The 18037-nt window shown below is 45.6% G+C and overlaps 3 protein-coding genes across 13 annotated transcripts; 1 reads left to right on the top strand and 2 right to left on the bottom strand.

The window, feature by feature from the left end:
• Window positions 1-307: 307 nt before the first annotated feature.
• Window positions 308-9398, bottom strand: OSGEP (O-sialoglycoprotein endopeptidase). 6 transcript variants are annotated; one of them, XM_014581950.2, is made up of 12 exons: window positions 9271-9398; window positions 8494-8624; window positions 7613-7732; window positions 7286-7497; window positions 2557-2652; window positions 2348-2397; window positions 2017-2095; window positions 1387-1452; window positions 1209-1299; window positions 899-974; window positions 706-804; window positions 308-556 (listed from the first exon to the last, which is right to left on the bottom strand). In XM_014581950.2, the coding sequence occupies exons 2-12, from the start codon at window positions 8558-8560 to the stop codon at window positions 517-519; spliced, it is 996 nt and encodes a 331-aa protein (XP_014437436.1). In that variant the 5' UTR covers window positions 8561-8624; window positions 9271-9398; the 3' UTR covers window positions 308-516. The 6 variants fall into 6 exon arrangements, with proteins under 6 accessions (XP_014437436.1, XP_014437435.1, XP_014437432.1 ...); XM_014581949.2 differs by having other exon boundaries at window positions 8494-8621; window positions 9271-9386; XM_014581946.2 differs by lacking the exon at window positions 8494-8624 and adding an exon at window positions 8864-9091 and having other exon boundaries at window positions 9271-9385.
• A 96-nt stretch (window positions 9399-9494) lies between these two features.
• On the top strand, window positions 9495-13205 carry APEX1 (apurinic/apyrimidinic endodeoxyribonuclease 1). 3 transcript variants are annotated; one of them, XM_006163071.3, is made up of 5 exons: window positions 9495-9609; window positions 9914-10039; window positions 10236-10423; window positions 12115-12307; window positions 12419-13205. In XM_006163071.3, the coding sequence occupies exons 2-5, from the start codon at window positions 9982-9984 to the stop codon at window positions 12934-12936; spliced, it is 957 nt and encodes a 318-aa protein (XP_006163133.1). In that variant the 5' UTR covers window positions 9495-9609; window positions 9914-9981; the 3' UTR covers window positions 12937-13205. The 3 variants fall into 3 exon arrangements, with proteins under 3 accessions (XP_006163133.1, XP_027621972.1, XP_006163134.1); XM_027766171.1 differs by having other exon boundaries at window positions 9521-9689; XM_006163072.3 differs by lacking the exon at window positions 9495-9609 and adding an exon at window positions 9708-9819.
• A 94-nt stretch (window positions 13206-13299) lies between these two features.
• On the bottom strand, window positions 13300-18036 carry PIP4P1 (phosphatidylinositol-4,5-bisphosphate 4-phosphatase 1). 4 transcript variants are annotated; one of them, XM_006163074.2, is made up of 7 exons: window positions 17895-18036; window positions 17350-17540; window positions 16879-16985; window positions 15524-15629; window positions 14872-14924; window positions 14683-14773; window positions 13300-14140 (listed from the first exon to the last, which is right to left on the bottom strand). In XM_006163074.2, exons 1-7 carry the CDS (start codon window positions 18034-18036, stop codon window positions 13997-13999), a joined length of 834 nt encoding a protein of 277 aa, XP_006163136.1. In that variant the 3' UTR covers window positions 13300-13996. The 4 variants fall into 4 exon arrangements, with proteins under 4 accessions (XP_006163136.1, XP_006163135.1, XP_014437439.1 ...); XM_006163073.2 differs by having other exon boundaries at window positions 17874-18036; XM_014581953.2 differs by lacking the exon at window positions 15524-15629 and having other exon boundaries at window positions 14029-14140.
• Window position 18037: the final 1 nt, after the last annotated feature.

Consider the following 18037-nt stretch of genomic DNA (forward strand, 5'->3'; position numbering starts at 1 on the left):
CTCTGTCTGTCTGGCGAGCGCATGCACCCTATAGTGAAAACCTCTCCGGAAAAAAAAAAAAAAAGAATTTAAATAATGAATGTAAAGCAGTTACTAAAACAATACTAAAATACTAAAGTAACACTAGTGATGACAATACTACTAAGGAGATGTCAGCATAGCACCTATGATTTCCTCTCATTCTCACCTCCCGGGCAGCTGCCACCGAGACTACCTGCAGTCAGCCACCTGCCCAACTTCTTATCCATTCACTCCACCAAGAATTTATCCAGTGCCAGCTCTACATTGATGGTCCTGAACAACAAAATCTGATAATCAACATACAAAACCAAAAATATTTTATTGCTGAAATACTTGGGGTTCCATAGGCGACCCTAAGCCTTCCTTGGAGTTCAGTCTTGCCAAGGGAGAGGGAAGTTCAGAGTCTTGTTAGGACTCACATGTCAGGATACAGACAGGCTCAGGGTCCTCTGCACTCCACTTAGGGAACTATCTATTCTGATCCCCGTTATGTTATTAGTCCCTCCAGGTAACTTCTACTTCATCTGTCCGATACCTGTGGAAAAACAGAAAAAAACCTGGTGGAGGGCTCTCTCCCAGCACTTTCCATTCTTCTCTGCCCTCCAATTCCTGCATTCTCCTCCCTGCTTTCTGCCTACCTCCCATATAATCCAATCTACCTCCTCCAAAGAGTGACTCACTCACCTCTGTGTAATCCCAGACTCACTGAGGGGGGTCCTGTGTCCAGCCTGAAACATCTCCCAGCCAGCCTGAGCGATCATGGCTCCATTGTCAATGCAGAATCTGGTAGGGAGGAGAGACATAAAATTTGGGGTCTAACGGGAGAAAATCAAAGAACTGGAGAATAAAAGAAATCAAGAAATGGAGAGGGCTGTACCTCTCATCTGTGGCAAAGAGCTGGGCTCCGCGTTCCTGGCACATTGTTTCCATCATCTCTTGCAGCCTTACGTTACCTATGAAGAGATCGGGCACAGAGTCAGTGTCACTTTAGCCATCTCTGCACAGTCCAGCTGTACTCATGTGCACTTACTTCCACAAGGAAGTAGGGGACCAGGGACAAGGACTGGGAAGCACAGGACAAGAAATGAAACTAATACTTCCCCTGAGCCCTTAGTGATTTAGAACACAAGGAGGAAGAAGCACACTGCCAAAAACAGGAAGGAGGAACACTATGCGACGATACGTACACCCGACACCTCCCACAATGAGGGCTTCCTGGGAGCCACAGTGTGCCATGGCTCGCTCTGTGATCTCTACCAGCATTGCAAACACGGTTTCCTGTGGAGGACAGACAAGGTGAAAACATCAGAGCGCATCCCAGCTTAATCTGACCCAACTTGCTGTTCCATTTTTTCATCCTATTACCTGCAGAGAGAAACACAAATCTTCAGGAGTACACTCGCCTGTGGACAGCATCCGTTCAGCTACATCCTATAATTAAAGGGGGAAAAGAAAACAAACAATAAAAAGTGGTTCTGGGATTACAAGAAAGTGAAAATTAGCACACGCCAAGAATCGTGCTTCCCCAAAATTCGGGTTACCAGCACATTCCTCACCACACACTGCCCTTCATGGGCAGCAAGCTAGAGATTGGGAGCAGCACTCATTTAGGATTCAACGATTATTTCTTGAATACTTGCCCTGATATCTCACACCCCTTACTTATCCTTCACAGCACTGATGACTGACACTTCATACTTTACTGTATTGCTCTCCTTGCCCTCTCTTCCTTCTCTCATTCCTTCTTTTTTCCTAGTTCATCTCTCCCCCAAGTAAGAAGGGAATTTTTATCTGGCTCCACTATGTACCCTTATTGTCTAGAACAGTGCCTGTCATATATAAGATATTCAACACACACCTGATACGTGAATTTATTAAGCAGCTGATACGGGACAGTACGATGCAATATGCATAACATAGAGCAGTGAACACACAGAGACGCTTCATTTATAGATCAGGAAAGCACTCCCATCTCCTCACCATTCTCATACTCACTTCAATGAAAGACAAGATCCCTGAAAAAGAGACGTCCATTCCCTTTACAGTGTACGGCAGCTCAACTAGCTTCTTGCCTCTGTGGGAATGAATAAGTATAGGAGGCGCTAAGCCGATAGTCAGCTGGCTGGCTGCTTTCCCTCCAAAACCTCATTTTCTATGTGTTTCCATATTTATATATATGTATGTGTGTGTGTGTGTGTTTCTATGTTTCCATTTTTATATATATGTATGTGTGTGTGTGTGTGTGTGTGTGTATATATATATACACATACATACATACATTTCCCTTTCGAAAGTACCCAGGGAGCCCCAGCAGCTAGCCCCTTACTGCTTTGCCATCTGTTCGATGTTGTATCCTGGACTTGGGTCATTGGAAATCTAACAGGAAAAAAAAAAAAAAAAAAAAAAGAAAGTGAATAGAAGAGAATGAAGATAGGAAGGAAGCAAAAGAAACGTATTTATGACTCCCTCCCTCCATGTCCATGGCTCCCAGAAATTTATCCACGCCTTGTGCTTTCCTCAGCACCAACAGCTTACCTTCAACACGCGAGCAAAACGATCCAGACAGTTACCAACGGCTATATCAATGGTTTCCCCGAAGATGCGATAGCGATGTTCTGAGTATGCAATCACCTAAGGGTGATGAGGATGTCCATGAAACCTCAAGTCTGCAAAGAGGAGTATTTGACTTTGGGGAAGAACATAGCAGAGGTTCAACATGGCGAGTAGACCTTCTAGTAAGAAACGGAAAAGAAAATGCTTTCCCAAACCCTGAATGAATAATATTTTTAAATCTCTTATCTGAGAAGCCCATATACTCTGAGGATTTCCAGAGCAGATTCCTAATCTACAGAAAATAATCAGGGAAGAAACACATATATTTTAAATACACGTGTCTAGCTGAGAGGTTCCTGATATATCCTGTAGAAGCAATCCTAACAGGCCTTGCTGCTTGGAGGCAGGAAATGAGAGTTCTCCTAGATTATCCCACCACGGCAGTGACACAAGAGGCAGAGGCGAAGAACTCAAAAATGTCATATGGCATCAGACAAATGGCCCACTCAACTCAAAAATGACTTTCCACTTAGGCCATTCTTCACGTGACTAACGTCTAGCACCTACCTGTATATACACTCCATATTTCTACCACTGAGGACCTCCTACGGATCACAATCAGTGCTGTTAAGGATTTCCTTCCACTTATACAGCCCTTACTCTCTGTCTAAAAGCAGGAGACAAAAGGGGAAGAAAGAAATCTTGCCTTTCTACTTGTTACCTAATCCTCCCCACCCAATCACCACCTGTTTTTCACATCTAAGCAAGCTTCAAAAGGATGGGGGTGGGGGGCCAGCAGCTGTCATGGAGGTTAAAATGGCTGGATCTCACATGGCTGATTGTGCAGTTTGAGTCCATCTGGCAGCTTGAAAATCACACCAAAGGGACCAGCAGTTAGCATAATGGCTATGTCGCTGGACTCCCCCGTAGTCGACCGCGGTTCGAGTCCCAGACCCAGTGGCTTAAACTCACACCGGGTGCGTGTGCGTTCGTGCCCAAGATCCCAAGAGGAGAATGGAGGAGAAGGGATTGCGGCGTGACCATCCCCCCAGGGGGGTGATTTCTCGCTTTCTGTCTCTATGTCTCTCTCTGTCTGTCTGGCAAGAGCATGTGCCCTATAGCAAAAACCTCTCCAAAAAAGAAAAAAAGAAAATCACACCAGATACATGTACGTGTGTGCCCAAAATTTAGAGGAGAGAATAGAGATAAACTGATTGTGACATGGCCATCCCCCCTAGGGGGTGGGAGGTTCTCACCATATTCCTCACCCCTGCTCTCGCTCTGGTGAGCACACATGCCGTGTAGCAAAACAAACAAACAAAAAAGGATTTGGGAAGATACAGCTGGTGGCATGGAGGTAAGAGTGGCTGGATATACATGGTCGATTACAAAGGTGCCTGGTAAAACATGATGGGTACATGTATGTGCATGGGAAATTGGGAAAGGGATTGTGGAATGATCATCCCCCATGGGAGTGATTTCTCAGCTCTCAATTCCCACCTCCAGAGAGCACACATCCCTTCTGGCAAAAATAAAACAAGAGAAAGGGGGAGATGAAGAAGAGAAAATGGTACCACTGCTCCCAGTCATCAACTCCTGTAGTATCTACTATTACTTTCCACAATCTAAGTACCTACTTTGTCTGTCATCTTCTAGGCCTCAACCAGATACTTGCCTTCTACAGGTCAAAGTCTCACAAGTAAGCCTCACCCTTTTTAAAAAAAATTATTTTATTGAACTTTATTTATTCATTCACTTGTTTATTTATTTTAATTTGACCAAAGGGACAGACAGAGTAAGAGAGAGAGAAAGTGAGAAGGCAAGCTGCAAGGTCCAGGACTTGAACCGCGGTCAACCATGTGGGAGTCCAGCTCCCTTAACCACCATGCCACCTGCCAGCCCCGAGCCTCACCTTTAATAAGTTCACAAGATGAAGTTTTAGACCACAACCCTTTCAGGTCAGCCCTAGCCTAGTGGTCAAGGGAAGCATATCCCACATGGTAGATCACAGTTGAAATCCTGGCTCCAGTGGTTTGAAAAACACACCAAGCACATGTGTATACATGCTCCCAAGTCCAAACAGGATAGAGAAATGGAGAAGGGACTGTGGAGTGATGACACGTCATTGGGGGGGGGGGGTGTTTTCTCCCTGTCTCTCTGGTAAGCACACATAACCCCTGACAGGGAAGAAAACAACAACAACAACAACAACAACAACCAGAAACAAACAAACAAAAATCCCTTCATAAACTGGGGACAATGCTGAAAAATTTCTAACAATAATCTGGCAGGTGTTTTTTTGGAAACCATTCAATCCCAACCTTAAAAGGCCATGTAAGGTATTTCAAACAGTTTCATCTTCACCTGTAAATTTAAAATACCTTCTACCACTTATCAAGTTTTTACAAATTATTTATAACTAGCAGGTGGCCGGGTCATTAAGATGGCTAGATCCCACATGGCCAAATGTATGATTTCAGTCCAGGACCCAGTGGCTTGAAAAACATGCTGGGTGCATATGCATGCACACCCAAAATCCCAGAAAAAGGGAGAAATGGAGAAGAGATTGCAGTGTGACCATCCACCACTCTGGGGTGCTTTTTCACTTTTTCTGTCCCTCTCCAGCAAAAGCACACACCCTCTGGGAATTTTTTTTCTTTTTTAAGTTATTTATAGGGACCAGCAGCTGGCATAATGATTATGTTGGTGGACTCCCATGTAGTCGACCGCAGTTTGAGTCCTGGACCTGGTGGATTAAACTCATGCCAGGCGCATGTGCGCGTGTGCCCAGAATCCCGAGAGGTGAATGGAGGAGAAGGGACTGCGGCGTGGCCATTCCCCCTGGGGAGTGATTTCTCGCTTTCTGTCTCTCTGTCTCTGTCTTTCTGGCAAGCACACCGGCCCTACAGCAAAAACCTCTTCCCAAAAAATAAATTAAATAAATAAATAAATAAGCTGTTTATATTTTTATACTCTTAGGATAACAAACCTGTGTATTTGCCATCAGTATTGTGAAATAAAACATGTGGCTGTCGCAAAGGAGTAAGTCAGGTAGTATCCTTAGTTTTGTTGTTTCATTTTTTAAATTTTGCCAGGGGCACATGTGCTCCCCAGAGAAAGACAAAGAGAAAGCACAAGAGCAGCCTCCGTGGAAGATGGTCATGCACAATCCTTTCTCCTCCATTTCTCATTCCTTTCAGGATTTTGGGAAACACACCCGTGTCCCCCCGGCATGGTTTACAAGCCCCTGGATCCAGGACTCAAACTATGCAGTTGGTCATGTGGGATCCAGCTGCCTTAACCACCTTGGCACCAGCATACCTGCCTCTTAGTTTTTATTGCTAAGATTTACCAAAAAATGGGGCCAGCAGGTGGCATAGTGGTTAAAGCCCTAGACTCTCACATGGCCGACTTAGTTCAGGTCCTGGACCTAGTAGCTTGCTTTCTCACTTTCTGTTTCTCTCTCTCTGGTCTAATTTTAAAAAAATAAAATAATTCTTTAAAATAAGATTTATTAAGGTTGGCAGGTGGTGCAGTGGTTAAGGTGCTGGACTCCCAAAAGGCCAACTGCAGTTTGAATCCCGGGCCTGGTGGTTTGCTTTCTCACTCCCCCACTTCATCAAATTAGAAATTAATAACAACAATAAATGTTTAAAGAAATTTCCCCAAAATAAGTTATCAAATAATAATGAGTCAAAAAAAATTTTTTTCACTATTTTGAAGGCTTATGTCTTTACTGTTCTTTTTTTCTCTAATACTAGAAACTTCTAATCTTTGGGACCAGCAGATGGCATAATGGTTACATTGCTGGACTCTCATGTAGTCAACCATAGTTTTGAGTCTTAGACCTGGTGGCTTAGAACTCATGCAAGGCATGTGTGTGTGCATGCCCAAAATCCCAAAAGGAAAATGGAGGAGAAGGGTCTGTGGTTATATCCATGCCCCCTGGGGGGAGACTTCTCACTTTCTGTCTGTCTCTTTCTGGTGAGTGCAAGTGCCCTAAAGCAAAAATCTCTCTTTAAAAAAAAAAAAAAAAAAGATTAAAATTTTAATCTCTATAATCACAAATATAGAAGTCATCTAATGTTTTCATTGTCCTGTACAATCTTTTTCCTTTTTTTTTTTTTACAATTTTTTAAAACAAATTGTTTAATTCCATTTGTTATTATTATTTTTTAATTTGACTATAGAGAGAGAAAGGGAAAGTGAGAAAGCAAGCTGCCAGGTATGGGGTATGGGACTTGAACTGCAGTCAGCCATGTGGGAATCCAGCTCCTTTAACCACCACATCACCTGCTGGCCCCTCCTATACAATTTTGAGTGTTACGCACTCTGTTGTGAGTTTTCTGATCTCTCTCTTTTTTTTTTAATAAGGTTTTTGCCATAGGGCACATTCACTCGCTAGAAAGAGAGAGAGAGAAAGTGAGAAATCACTGCCCCCCAGGAGGATGGCCACTCCACATTCCCTTCTCCATTCTCTGAGGATTTTGGTCTCACATGCACATAAATCCAGCATGATTTTCAAGTTAATCAGGTCTGGACATGGAGAGTCCAGTGCCTTAACCACCAAGCCAAATGCTGGCCTCTGGTGTAAGATGTTTTACAGTCAGATGAACCCAACTTTGTTCTCGCAGTTTCCACAACTCAGAATAAGGAAGCTGATAGTTCAGTGCCTCAGATGTTAAGATGGAATGACTAGTGTTCTACATACCTGTGTATTTCCCCCACTGACATATAGCACAGTCGGGCTGGTGGCTCCAGTGATGAGGCGACCCATCTCAATGTGGCCTATGCAGTGGTTCACACCCAACAAGGGCTTATTCCATAGTTGGGCCACAGTACGGGCCACAACGGCCACAGAAGCCAGCGGAGCACCCATGCCAGGGCCTAGGAGGACAGAAATGGGAACTAGAATCTTAGAAACTGGAAAAAAACAAGAGGAGGATAGTTATGATAACAGAGATGAGGTGTGGGATATTTTTGACCTCGCCAGGCCCCAGGTACACTCATCCAGGGTTGACCATTCTCCCAACCATACCTTTGGTGTAAGCAATACAATCGATATCCTGGGAGGTTAAGCCAGCCTCTGTTAGTGCCTCTTGCAGCAGGTCTAGGATAACAGCTCGGTGGTGCCGGGCAGTATCACCTGGAAGGAATCCTAGGAAATGGACACAGGTCTGAGATCATAGTCTTTCTGTAACAAAGGTAGATAAAAATAAACACACACACACACATACATTAAAACAAAACAAAACAAAACAAAACAAAACAAAAAACAAACCTAGTAGCTATAGTAAAACAGAGAGTTTTTTTCACTCTTCTCAAGCATCCTTCTAAGTTTTGAGATATTCTCTTCTCAGACTCTATAAGGCTATTTAACTTTCAGAAATGCCTTTCATACTCAACTCACATTCAGCTTTCAGGACTCAATTCAAAACCTACTTCATATTGTCTGGTGGCCTCTCTGACACTACAGAATCCTATGTATAATTTTATCACTGTACTTAACACAACAATTACAGAACTTACACATATCTGTAATTTCCCCAGTTTAACTACACATACCTCAAAATACTATTTTATTTACTTTTGCATTACCATTGCCTCAGTGCCTCGAAAAATAAGTGCTAAATGGTGTATCTATAGTATTTCTGAGTAACCTGTCACATCACCTGTTCTGAAAGATTTTTTCAGGTATATGCAAATCGGTTGCCTTCACCTATACAGATGTTTTGGGGGAGGGTAAGCAATATATAATGGCCCATAAGTAACATTCACTAAAAGTTTTAGTAAGTCTGATACTTTCATTCAATCCTTGAAATGGAATGATACAGGTATTATCCCTCATTTTAACAGTAAGAAACAGATGTCTAAAACAAAATTGAATAGCTGTATCACAAAAACAGTTCTTGCTGATACCTAAGCTGGGAGGCATTCCACTCATCTGTCTCCTCTTCATTTTCTCAATTCCATTTCTGTATACCATTGACCATGCTACAGTATGAAAACCCGTTCATAGGTCCAACTCCACAGGAGGCTCATAACATCTACTTTTGAATGATCAGCATAAAAAAAGTGCTTAATAAAAGGTGAAAGAGCCCAAAAGACCCAGGTTCAAGAGCCCCAGCCTCTGGTTGTGAGCGTTGTCACATGAAGATGTAATCTCGACAAGACTCGGATCAAAGCTGTAAGAGGGAAGTGCACCCCAGGTCCCACGTAGCTAGTGTTTTGGAAGGCGGGAGGGGTGAAAAGTGTGCCGCCACGTGGAGCCCCCTCCCTACTCGCTCACCTGTGCCTGGAGGCGTGACGTAAGTCCGCCGCGGGTTCGCCAGCACCTCGCCATCCCGCACCACTCCCACGCCAATCTTGTTGGCGCTACCTTCAAAACCCAGCACCACTGGCATGGCAAAGCCTGAGAGAAAACGGCGGCAGGGATGCTAGAACTTATGGGGCTATGGAGGTGCTCACTACTCCGTGCCGGGTCGCAGACGTCGGGGCGCAGAGGAAAAGCACGAGCCTGTGGGCGTGGGACAGCACATCGTACCCGGACTACACAGAACTCCCGCGGGAGGAAGGGAGCCCGTGTCCCCTGCGCCGGGCGCGGGGACCCGTCAAGGCCCCTTCAAGACCTGTCTTCCTAACTGCCGGGGACGCGGAACCCGCCTCCGCGCCTCCCACACCTACCTGGCCCCCTACCTCTCTCGTGTGGTCCGGTCCAGCCTTCCTCCACCGACTTTTTTTCTCACTCGCCCAGTGCTGCGATCTTCTGTCAGCGTCATAAAACAAGGAGTCCATCCGGCACAACGATGAACAGCCCGGACGCGGGTTGAGGACTTGAGTCTCCAGGAAGGGCTAGAGGAGAACCGAAACACTGAGCCTCTTCGTCACGTGGTGCCTAAGCCACCAATCACCTGCCCGCTTCGGTCACGGACGCGACGCGCGCGTCACGTGACCACGCTAGTTCCCCACGTGTGGGCGCAGCGTGCTCTGTTCTTTGTGCTCGGGTGAGGAGGAGCCTGGCTGCGACCCGTGCAGGTCTGATGCTAGGTTGCTGTTCTGCTCACGGGAGGAGCTTTGGTGGCCGTCTGACCGGCACGCCCAAGTCCGGATCCTTAGTTAAGCTCCTTAATTGGCCGTAGGGCAGATCTCGCGAGGAGGGCTAAGGCCACAGTGGTCTAGATACGTGGGTGAGGGGCTGAAGGGCAGAAGATCACGGAGGCGGGGAAGGGATTCAGAAATACTTAGGTGTGAAGGGCTGGACCTCATGCGGGGGTGGCCGTGGAAGGAGTATTTAACTCAACCTGAGCTGGTTTCACGATTTTTGTTTTTGCGTCCGTAGGCCACGCGGTTAAAATACTGCTTCAGTGGGCGACATTGTACAGGTGCCGAAGGGCGTCGGTTGCAGGGATGCCGAAGCGTGGGAAAAAGGGAGCGGTGGCAGAAGACGGGGAAGAGCCCAAAACAGGTCAGAGAATAAAATGAGTCCCTTTCCTTACAGGTTGCGGTTGGGGTTTTCTAATTCCCTTTGAACAGTAGATGTGGACTGACTCATTTTTGCAGGAGTTTATGAAGTAGCGGTATCTGCAGGGCTGTGGGTCTGTAGTTAACTCTGAATCGAGGTTGGAGACTGCCAACATTTATCACTGTTACTCATTTTATAGAACCCGAGGCCAAGAAGAGTAAGGCTGGAGCAAAGAAAAGCGAAAAAGAGGCAGCAGGAGAGGTCCCAGCCTTGTATGAAGATCCCCCAGATCAGAAAACCTCATCCAGTGGCAAATCTGCCACACTGAAGATCTGCTCCTGGAATGTGGATGGTCTTCGAGCCTGGATTAAGAAGAAAGGTTTGGATGTAAGTGGAACTCAGGGAGGAGTGGATACATTCTTAGAATTGAATAACCTGGAAATGTAATCAACACTTCTTGTTTTAGTTCTCAGGATGTAAATTTTACTTTTTTCCTGCCTGTGGTTTTATCGTGGCAAAGGTACTGGGGGGCTGTCACCAAGTGTTGCCAGTTTTTTTTTTTTTTTTCCCTTTTAAGAGAGATTATTTTTGGTGTGCCATATGTGGGCTCCCCAGAAAGAGAGAAAGCAAGAAATCAACCCCTGGGGGGCAAGGGGTGTTGCACAGGCAAATCCCTTCTCCTATCGCCTCTCAAGATGTAGGGTGCATGCACACACATACACACACCTAGCATGAGTTTGAAGCCACCAGGTCTGGGACTCTATAACCATGGTCTACTAGTGGGAGTCCAGCAACGTAACCATTTGTTAGTTCCGCCAATTGTATTTTCTAAATATTTATTATTCATTCTACTGTCATTGTTTTAATGTCCTCTCCCTCAGAATACTGCAAATGCCTCTTTCTTCTTAGAATAAATATTTAACTTTACGTATTTATTTAAATTTGACTAGAGAGGGACAGTGAGAGAGAATGTGAGAAAGCAAGCCACCAGGTCTGGGATCAGTACCATGGTGGACCCTTGGGAGTCCAATGCCCTTGACCACCATACCACCTGCTGGCCCCATAAATACCCCTTTACTAGACTTCTGTTCTGTATAGAGCATATCCTCTGTTCTAGTAACTACATAAATATCTTAGGGCTATTCACTGCACATAGAAAAAACAATTTTCTTAGTATAGCTGGTACTATTTCTTCCCTCTGTTTTTAGATACACTATTTATTTTTTTTTTAATTTTATCTTATTTGGGAACCAGCAGTTAGCGTAATGGCTATGTCACTGGACTCCCACGTAGTCGACCGCAGTTTGCGTCCTGGACCCGGTGGCTTAAAACTCATGCCGGGTGCGTGTGCGTGCGTGCCCAAGATCCCAAGAGGAGAATGGAGGAGAAGGGATTGCGGCGTGACCATCCCCTCTGGGGGGTGATTTCTCGCTTTCTGTCTCTATGTCTCTGTCTGGTGAGCACACGCGCCCTATAGCAAAAAACCTCTCCAAAAAAGAAAAAAAAATTTATCTTATTTAATTTTATTAATACTACTATGTTTTAATTTGACTAGAGAAAGAAAGAGAAAAAGAAAGTTTGAGAGCAAGCCACCAGGTCTGAGACTCGAACTGCAGTCAGCCATGTGGGAATCTAGTGTCTTTAACCACCATACCACCTGCCAGCCCAGACAGACATATAGTTTATAATGATTTAAATATCATGGTGCTATGAGGACCAGCAGGTAGTGTGGTGGTTAAGAGATGCTGGATACTCGCACATGGCCGACCATGGTTTCAGTCCTGGACCTGATGGCTTGTTTGCTTTCTCTCTCTCTGGTCAAATTCTCATTTTGTATGCTGTAATGATGTATAGTGAATGAACAAAATTTTTAAAAATGATAAAATAAAAATTAAATAAATAATTAAAAATAATAAATCAGTGAAACTTAAGTAATTTTTAAAAAAGAAAAATTGTGGTGCTAGACTGTTGAACTCATGCCCCAGGACTTTGTTTCACCTGTATCTATTACTTACCACATAGACTGTTTGATAAATACCTGCCGAATTGATCATTTTCCTACCCTTCTTTTCACTCAGTGGGTAAAGGAAGAAGCCCCGGATATCCTGTGCCTCCAAGAGACAAAATGTTCAGAGAACAAACTACCAGCTGAACTTCAAGAGTTGCCTGGATTATCCCATCAGTACTGGTCGGCTCCTTCAGACAAAGAAGGATACAGTGGTGTGGGCCTCCTTTCCCGCCAGTGCCCACTCAAAGTCTCCTATGGCATTGGTGAGTCTGTTACAGATTTCTAGTGTGTGAGCTCTTCCAAACCAAGTGCTAATACTGCATCTCTTGGTTCCTTTAGCATTTCTTAATTTTTTTATTTTATCTTTTCTGTAGGTGAAGAGGAACATGACCAGGAAGGTCGGGTGATTGTGGCTGAATTTGACAAATTTGTGCTGGTAACAGCTTATGTGCCTAATGCAGGCCGGGGTCTGGTCCGACTAGAGTACCGGCAGCGCTGGGATGAAGCCTTTCGCAAATTTCTGAAAGGCTTGGCTTCTCGCAAGCCCCTTGTACTTTGTGGGGACCTCAACGTGGCTCATGAAGAAATCGATCTTCGCAACCCCAAGGGAAACAAAAAGAATGCTGGTTTTACTCCTCAAGAGCGCCAAGGCTTTGGTGAATTGCTACAGGCTGTGCCACTGACCGACAGCTTTCGGCACCTCTACCCTGACACGCCCTATGCTTACACCTTCTGGACTTACATGATGAACGCTCGATCCAAGAACGTTGGTTGGCGCCTTGATTACTTTTTGTTGTCTCAGTCTCTCTTACCTGCATTGTGTGACAGCAAGATCCGTTCCAAGGCCCTTGGCAGTGATCACTGTCCCATAACCCTCTACCTAGCACTGTGACATTCCCCCGCCCCAGTCACTTTGAGCCTGGGAAATAAGCCCTCCAAACTAGCATTTCTTCCTCAAAAACGCTAGAGAATTCTAAACTGTATTTGTCTTCTATAAAAATATAGTCTCCAACCAGGCTCCTGTGACAGACTTAGATTTCTTTTAAAGCCCAAAGGTATTTGTTTTGTGGGATGTTTTCTTTTAAAAAAAAAATTGAAAGCTACTGATGACTTCCTTTGAACTATCCATGTGAAAATAAAAAGCCATAGTTTCAGCCTTGCCATCTGTGTTTTGCCCCTTTGTGAGGCTACAAATTATCCTCTTAATCTTTTCACAGATATATGTGTATATATATGTAAGTTAAAACAACTGGAAAAGGGTAGAATCATGACCTTTTTTATTTACAAGCACAGGATGAGTCCCTAACCTCCCCCAAACAGCAACCCTACCCAGTTCAGTTAAATACTGCAACTGGGGAGTAAGGAAGGTTGGAAGGAGGAATTAAGGGAGATACAGGACGGGGAACACACCCCACATTAAATAGTTATATATACATCAGTTCTTGTGGTTCTGTACAGAGCAGCGGCTGACCCCACCCCCACAGGACAGGGAAAGTGGGGGAAGGAGGGTACTGAGGCCAGAGCCAGCCCCTGGTAAGTGCAATAGCAGCAGCAAGGTCCTAATGGTGCACAAGAGGGAGGGGAACCCCCAGGGCTACCCACCCTCACCCTGCCCTGGAATGTTTAAGGGACAGGAATGGCTCTCAGGGAGTATATAGGAAGGACAAGGCTAGAACCATCTTTAGGACCCAGGTTTAGGGGCAACATTTTGCCTACTTCACCCTAAACACAGCAACCCTTGGAGGAAAGCAGATGGCCAGTAGTGGCCTCATCTACTACTCCAAACCTAAGTAAGGGCCTGGTTCCTTCCTACTTCTCCCCAGGAAAAAGGAAGGCAGCTGCTTGGCTTCTTTATCGAAGCCCAGGGAGCCTTTATCCCAGCTCCCCTGTAGTGTCACTGTCCCCCACCAGGGAGGGGCCAGGCACAGTCTGTGGGTCATCATGGGTGGGGCTCAGGAAAAGTTCTGAACAGGGTGGCTGACCTTCATACAGGCCCAATAGAGGGCCCGTCCCAAACACAGCACAGCCAACAGGATGACAAACGCCCAGGCTGCATAAATGCCTCCGTATCGTCGTGCATGCTTCCATGTGCCAAACTGACAAAGATAAAAAATGAAGAAGAAAGATGAGATTACTGTTGATCTACTACTTCCTAGAAGCTCTAGAACAGTAATGCCAAACTCAAGCTTCAGTTCCTATATCCAAGTATAGCCACCTTCAGGGACCTTTTCAAATGCTAGGCTGTTTAGTTCCCTTTCCTCTGGCAAGAACATACAATTGGGCCAGGATGCCTCATAGTAACCTTTTTCTTTTTTGAAAAAAAGTCAGTGTTTTTATTTAAATTTGTTACAGGAAGTGTCCACCCCATTTTCTTGAGACTTTAGGCACTCGTGCCTAATAGTGACTCTTAATGTAAGCCACTTCTCCACTGAACTACCTTGTACAGAGAAAAGACAGCTGTTTTTTTATTCCTTCAATAACAACAAAGACTGCTTATCAGTCATTTTCAACTTTAGCTCATCTATACCTTAAACACCCACCCCTGGTTTCTTCCTTTTTTTTAGGATAGTCATTTCTCAAATCTTAGTCTATGGAGATGAAGCTGAAGAATGAAAAGATTTGGGTCAAGGTTACTCACAGCAAGGCCAGTGGCAGTGACTGCCAAGAGTAAGCCAAGCAAAAAGCAGCAGATACATCTCTTTCGCGGATATCTGCGTCCAATAGATGACCTGTGGGGAGGCAAACAGGAATGGTGCTTGCAATGGCACTGCAGTTTCTACTCCACACATTGATCAGCCAATTTTCAGCTCGATTCCTAATCACTTACACTTTTCTGCAGTGAGGGCAGCGTGCCAAAGTTCGGTCTGTGAACTCTGTCCACTACAGAGAAAGAAAAACAAATGTAATGAATAGTACAAACAGGGTCCTCATCAATGAGAACATTGGGGTAGGGAGAGGGTGGGAAATGTGTCCCATAAAACAGTCCTTCTTAGGATTCATTATTACGCAGAAAAATATGTTCATTAAAAACAAAACAAAACAAAAAACAGGGACAAATAGATGGTGTAATGGTTTCATCACTGGACTCCCATGTAGTTGACCATGGTTTGAGTCCTAGATCTGGCAGCTTAAACTCACACAAGGCACATGCCCATGCAAGTTAAAGATCCCAAGAGGAGAATGGAGGAGAAGGGATTGCAGCGTGGCTATTCCCCAGGTGGTCTTTCTCACTTTCTCTCTGTCTCTGGTGAGCGCATGTGCCCTACAGCAAAAACCTCTCCAAAAACAACAACAACAACAAAAAATTATCTATCTGTTGTGATTTTCAAGCTACCAGGTCTGGGACTTGAACCATGGTTGGCCAAAAGGGAATCCAATGCCTTAACCACTATGCTCTCTGCTAGCCAAAAATACTCTCATTTTTATTCCTAGTTTGTTCCCACCCACACCCCCAGGGCTTTGCAGATACCCCTCCTCACCAGAAAAGTATTTTTGCAATGTCCACAGATGACCCTGACGCCTACAGGTTGTGGGTCTGGACTCAGAGGTCCTGGATGCACAGGCCCCAAGTTGATGATTCTTTTGCTGTGCAGGAGGGAAAAAAAAAACAAAAACAAAAAACACCTTTGTTTAAAAAGTTAAGCTTGGGAACCAGCAGTTAACGTAATGGCTATGTCACTGGACTCCCACGTAGTCGACTGCGGTTCGCGTCCCGGACCCGGTGGCTTCAAACTCACGCCGGGTGCGTGTGCGTGCGTGCCCAAGATCCCGAGAGGAGAATGGAGGGGAAGGGATTGCAGCGTGACCATCCCCCCTGGGGGGTGATTTCTCGCTTTCTATCTCTATGTCTCTCTCTGTCTGTCTGGCGAGCGCACGCGCCCTATAGCGAAAAACCTCTCAAAAAAAAAAAAAAAAGTTTTTAAGCTTAAGGATTCCCATGCTGTCCTTCCACCCCTCCCTCCCCAAAATCCCTGCCTTCCATCACATTCCTGTAGTCCTCTCTACATTTGAGATAGTGTTAGGACCAGCAGACGGCGTAATGGTTAGGTCTCTAGACTCAAAAAGTCGACCAGGATTTGAGTTTTGATCTGGCAGCCTAAAACTCACATGAATCCCAAGAGGAGAATGAAGAAGGGATTATGGAGTGGCCCCACACACACACACACTCTCCCTCGGTGATTTCTCACTTTCTGTCTCTCTGGCGAGCACATGTGCCCTATAGCAAAAATCTCTCTCTAAAAAAATGGGGGAGGGGGCAGCAGTTGGTGTAATAGCTATGTCACTGGACTCCCATGTAGTCAACTATGGTTCGAGTCCTGGACCCGGTGGCTTAAACTCACGTGCCCAAGATCCTGAGAAGGGAATGGAGAAGGGATTGCAACGTGGCCATCCCCTCTGGGGGGTGATTTCTGACTTTTTGTCTCTGTCTCTCTCTGTCTTTCTGGCAAGCGTATGTGTCCTATAGCAAAAACCTCTCCAAAACAAACAAACAAACAAAATAATAATTAAAAAAAAAAGATACTGTCCCCCAGACCTTGCCACAGAGCATCCCAAGAGCACTGTTTAAACTTCAAGTCTCCAATGACTCTTTAACCTCAAGATAATTTACACAGTATCTGAGGCTCTTCATTCTAAAAGGTACCATTTCATCCTAATCTTTTTACTGACAAATATGAAAGATGGCCAAACATTCCTGATACAATGCTCCATAGCTATTTCTTCTTCTAAACATCAGGCTTTCCTGCCAGGCTTTTTACATTCCCTGTAAACATTCATCCTGTTTTGGCTTTCCAATTTTCCCCACTTAGGCCTTTCCCCACTTTATGCCTCTTACCAGTAGGGCCTTGGGCAGGCAATCCGCTGGGAAGTCACTTTGCAGATAAGGAGACAGTTACATGGACAGCGAACATACTTTTTCCCTGGAGGTGCGTTCTTGATTGGCTAGAGAACAAAGGGGACATCAGGAAGCAAACGTGTTTTCCCAATCCCATCCACTTCCCTCCCTGAAGAGAGATCAGAGTTAAGGCCCTAGACAGGAAGGAAAAACTGAAGAAAGACATATAGTATTGTGAGATTTGCAAATGCGAACTACATTTAAGTATCCAGGATAAGTATAAAGGAGAGGGATGATAAACATTAGATTAGCTTTGGCGAGTAGGTTTATGGGGAAATGGCTGCATGAGAATACTGGAACTGAAACCTGGGTTTCATGAAGTGCACTTGGTTAATGCCTGAAGGTCAGAGTCTAGAATCAAGAGATCGCAGAAAGAATCCTGGGCCCATGTCAAAGATGTGTATAACTCACGGTGGCTTCATTGCAGACACCACATTTGACTACATGCTGATGCATCTTGCCTTCCACGTTGATGAGAGATTGGCAGACTCGGCAGGTGATCATGGGGGCACTCCCACTATCTGGGCTAGTCAAGGGTGAGTAGGGCGGTGGGTCTTCCCCAGGCAACACGGCTGGATGCCCCTCAGGGAATGGGGGAAACGCTGGAGGAAGCAGATACAAAGAAGGGCTGGGATCACTTCCAGATACTGTACCCGACTAATGCTGCACGGGGGTAGGGCACTCTTTCTGATTCTCAATCCTTCTGACCAAGTTTGAAAGGCTTCTCATAGTCAGCGATTCTCACAGATCAGCTACCTCGGAACCCCCCTTGGTACCCAGGCCCTGGTCCAGCCTGCAGAGGGAAGAAAGCCTCGCCCTGTCACAGGTGCAACAGTTCAACACCTGGTGCTAGGGCGCCGCCTCCACTCTCGGCCCCACCTCCTCTCCGCCTCGCAGAGTAACCCCGGCAACACCTTGGATCCACCCCGGCTTACCCTGGGGCGGGGCATGTTTACCGGCTCCGTACGGTGGTGCGGAGGGGGTCAGGCCTCCCCCAGGCCCGGCACCAGTCCCGCCCGGCCCCACTAGACCGTTGCCACCGGCGCCACCATCGATGGGCTCGGAGAGCAGCGGGGAACGCTCTCCATCTGCCGCCATC

Source organism: Tupaia chinensis, unplaced genomic scaffold, assembly GCF_000334495.1.
Source record: "Tupaia chinensis unplaced genomic scaffold, TupChi_1.0 Scaffold141372_1, whole genome shotgun sequence".
NCBI lineage: Eukaryota > Metazoa > Chordata > Mammalia > Scandentia > Tupaiidae > Tupaia > Tupaia belangeri.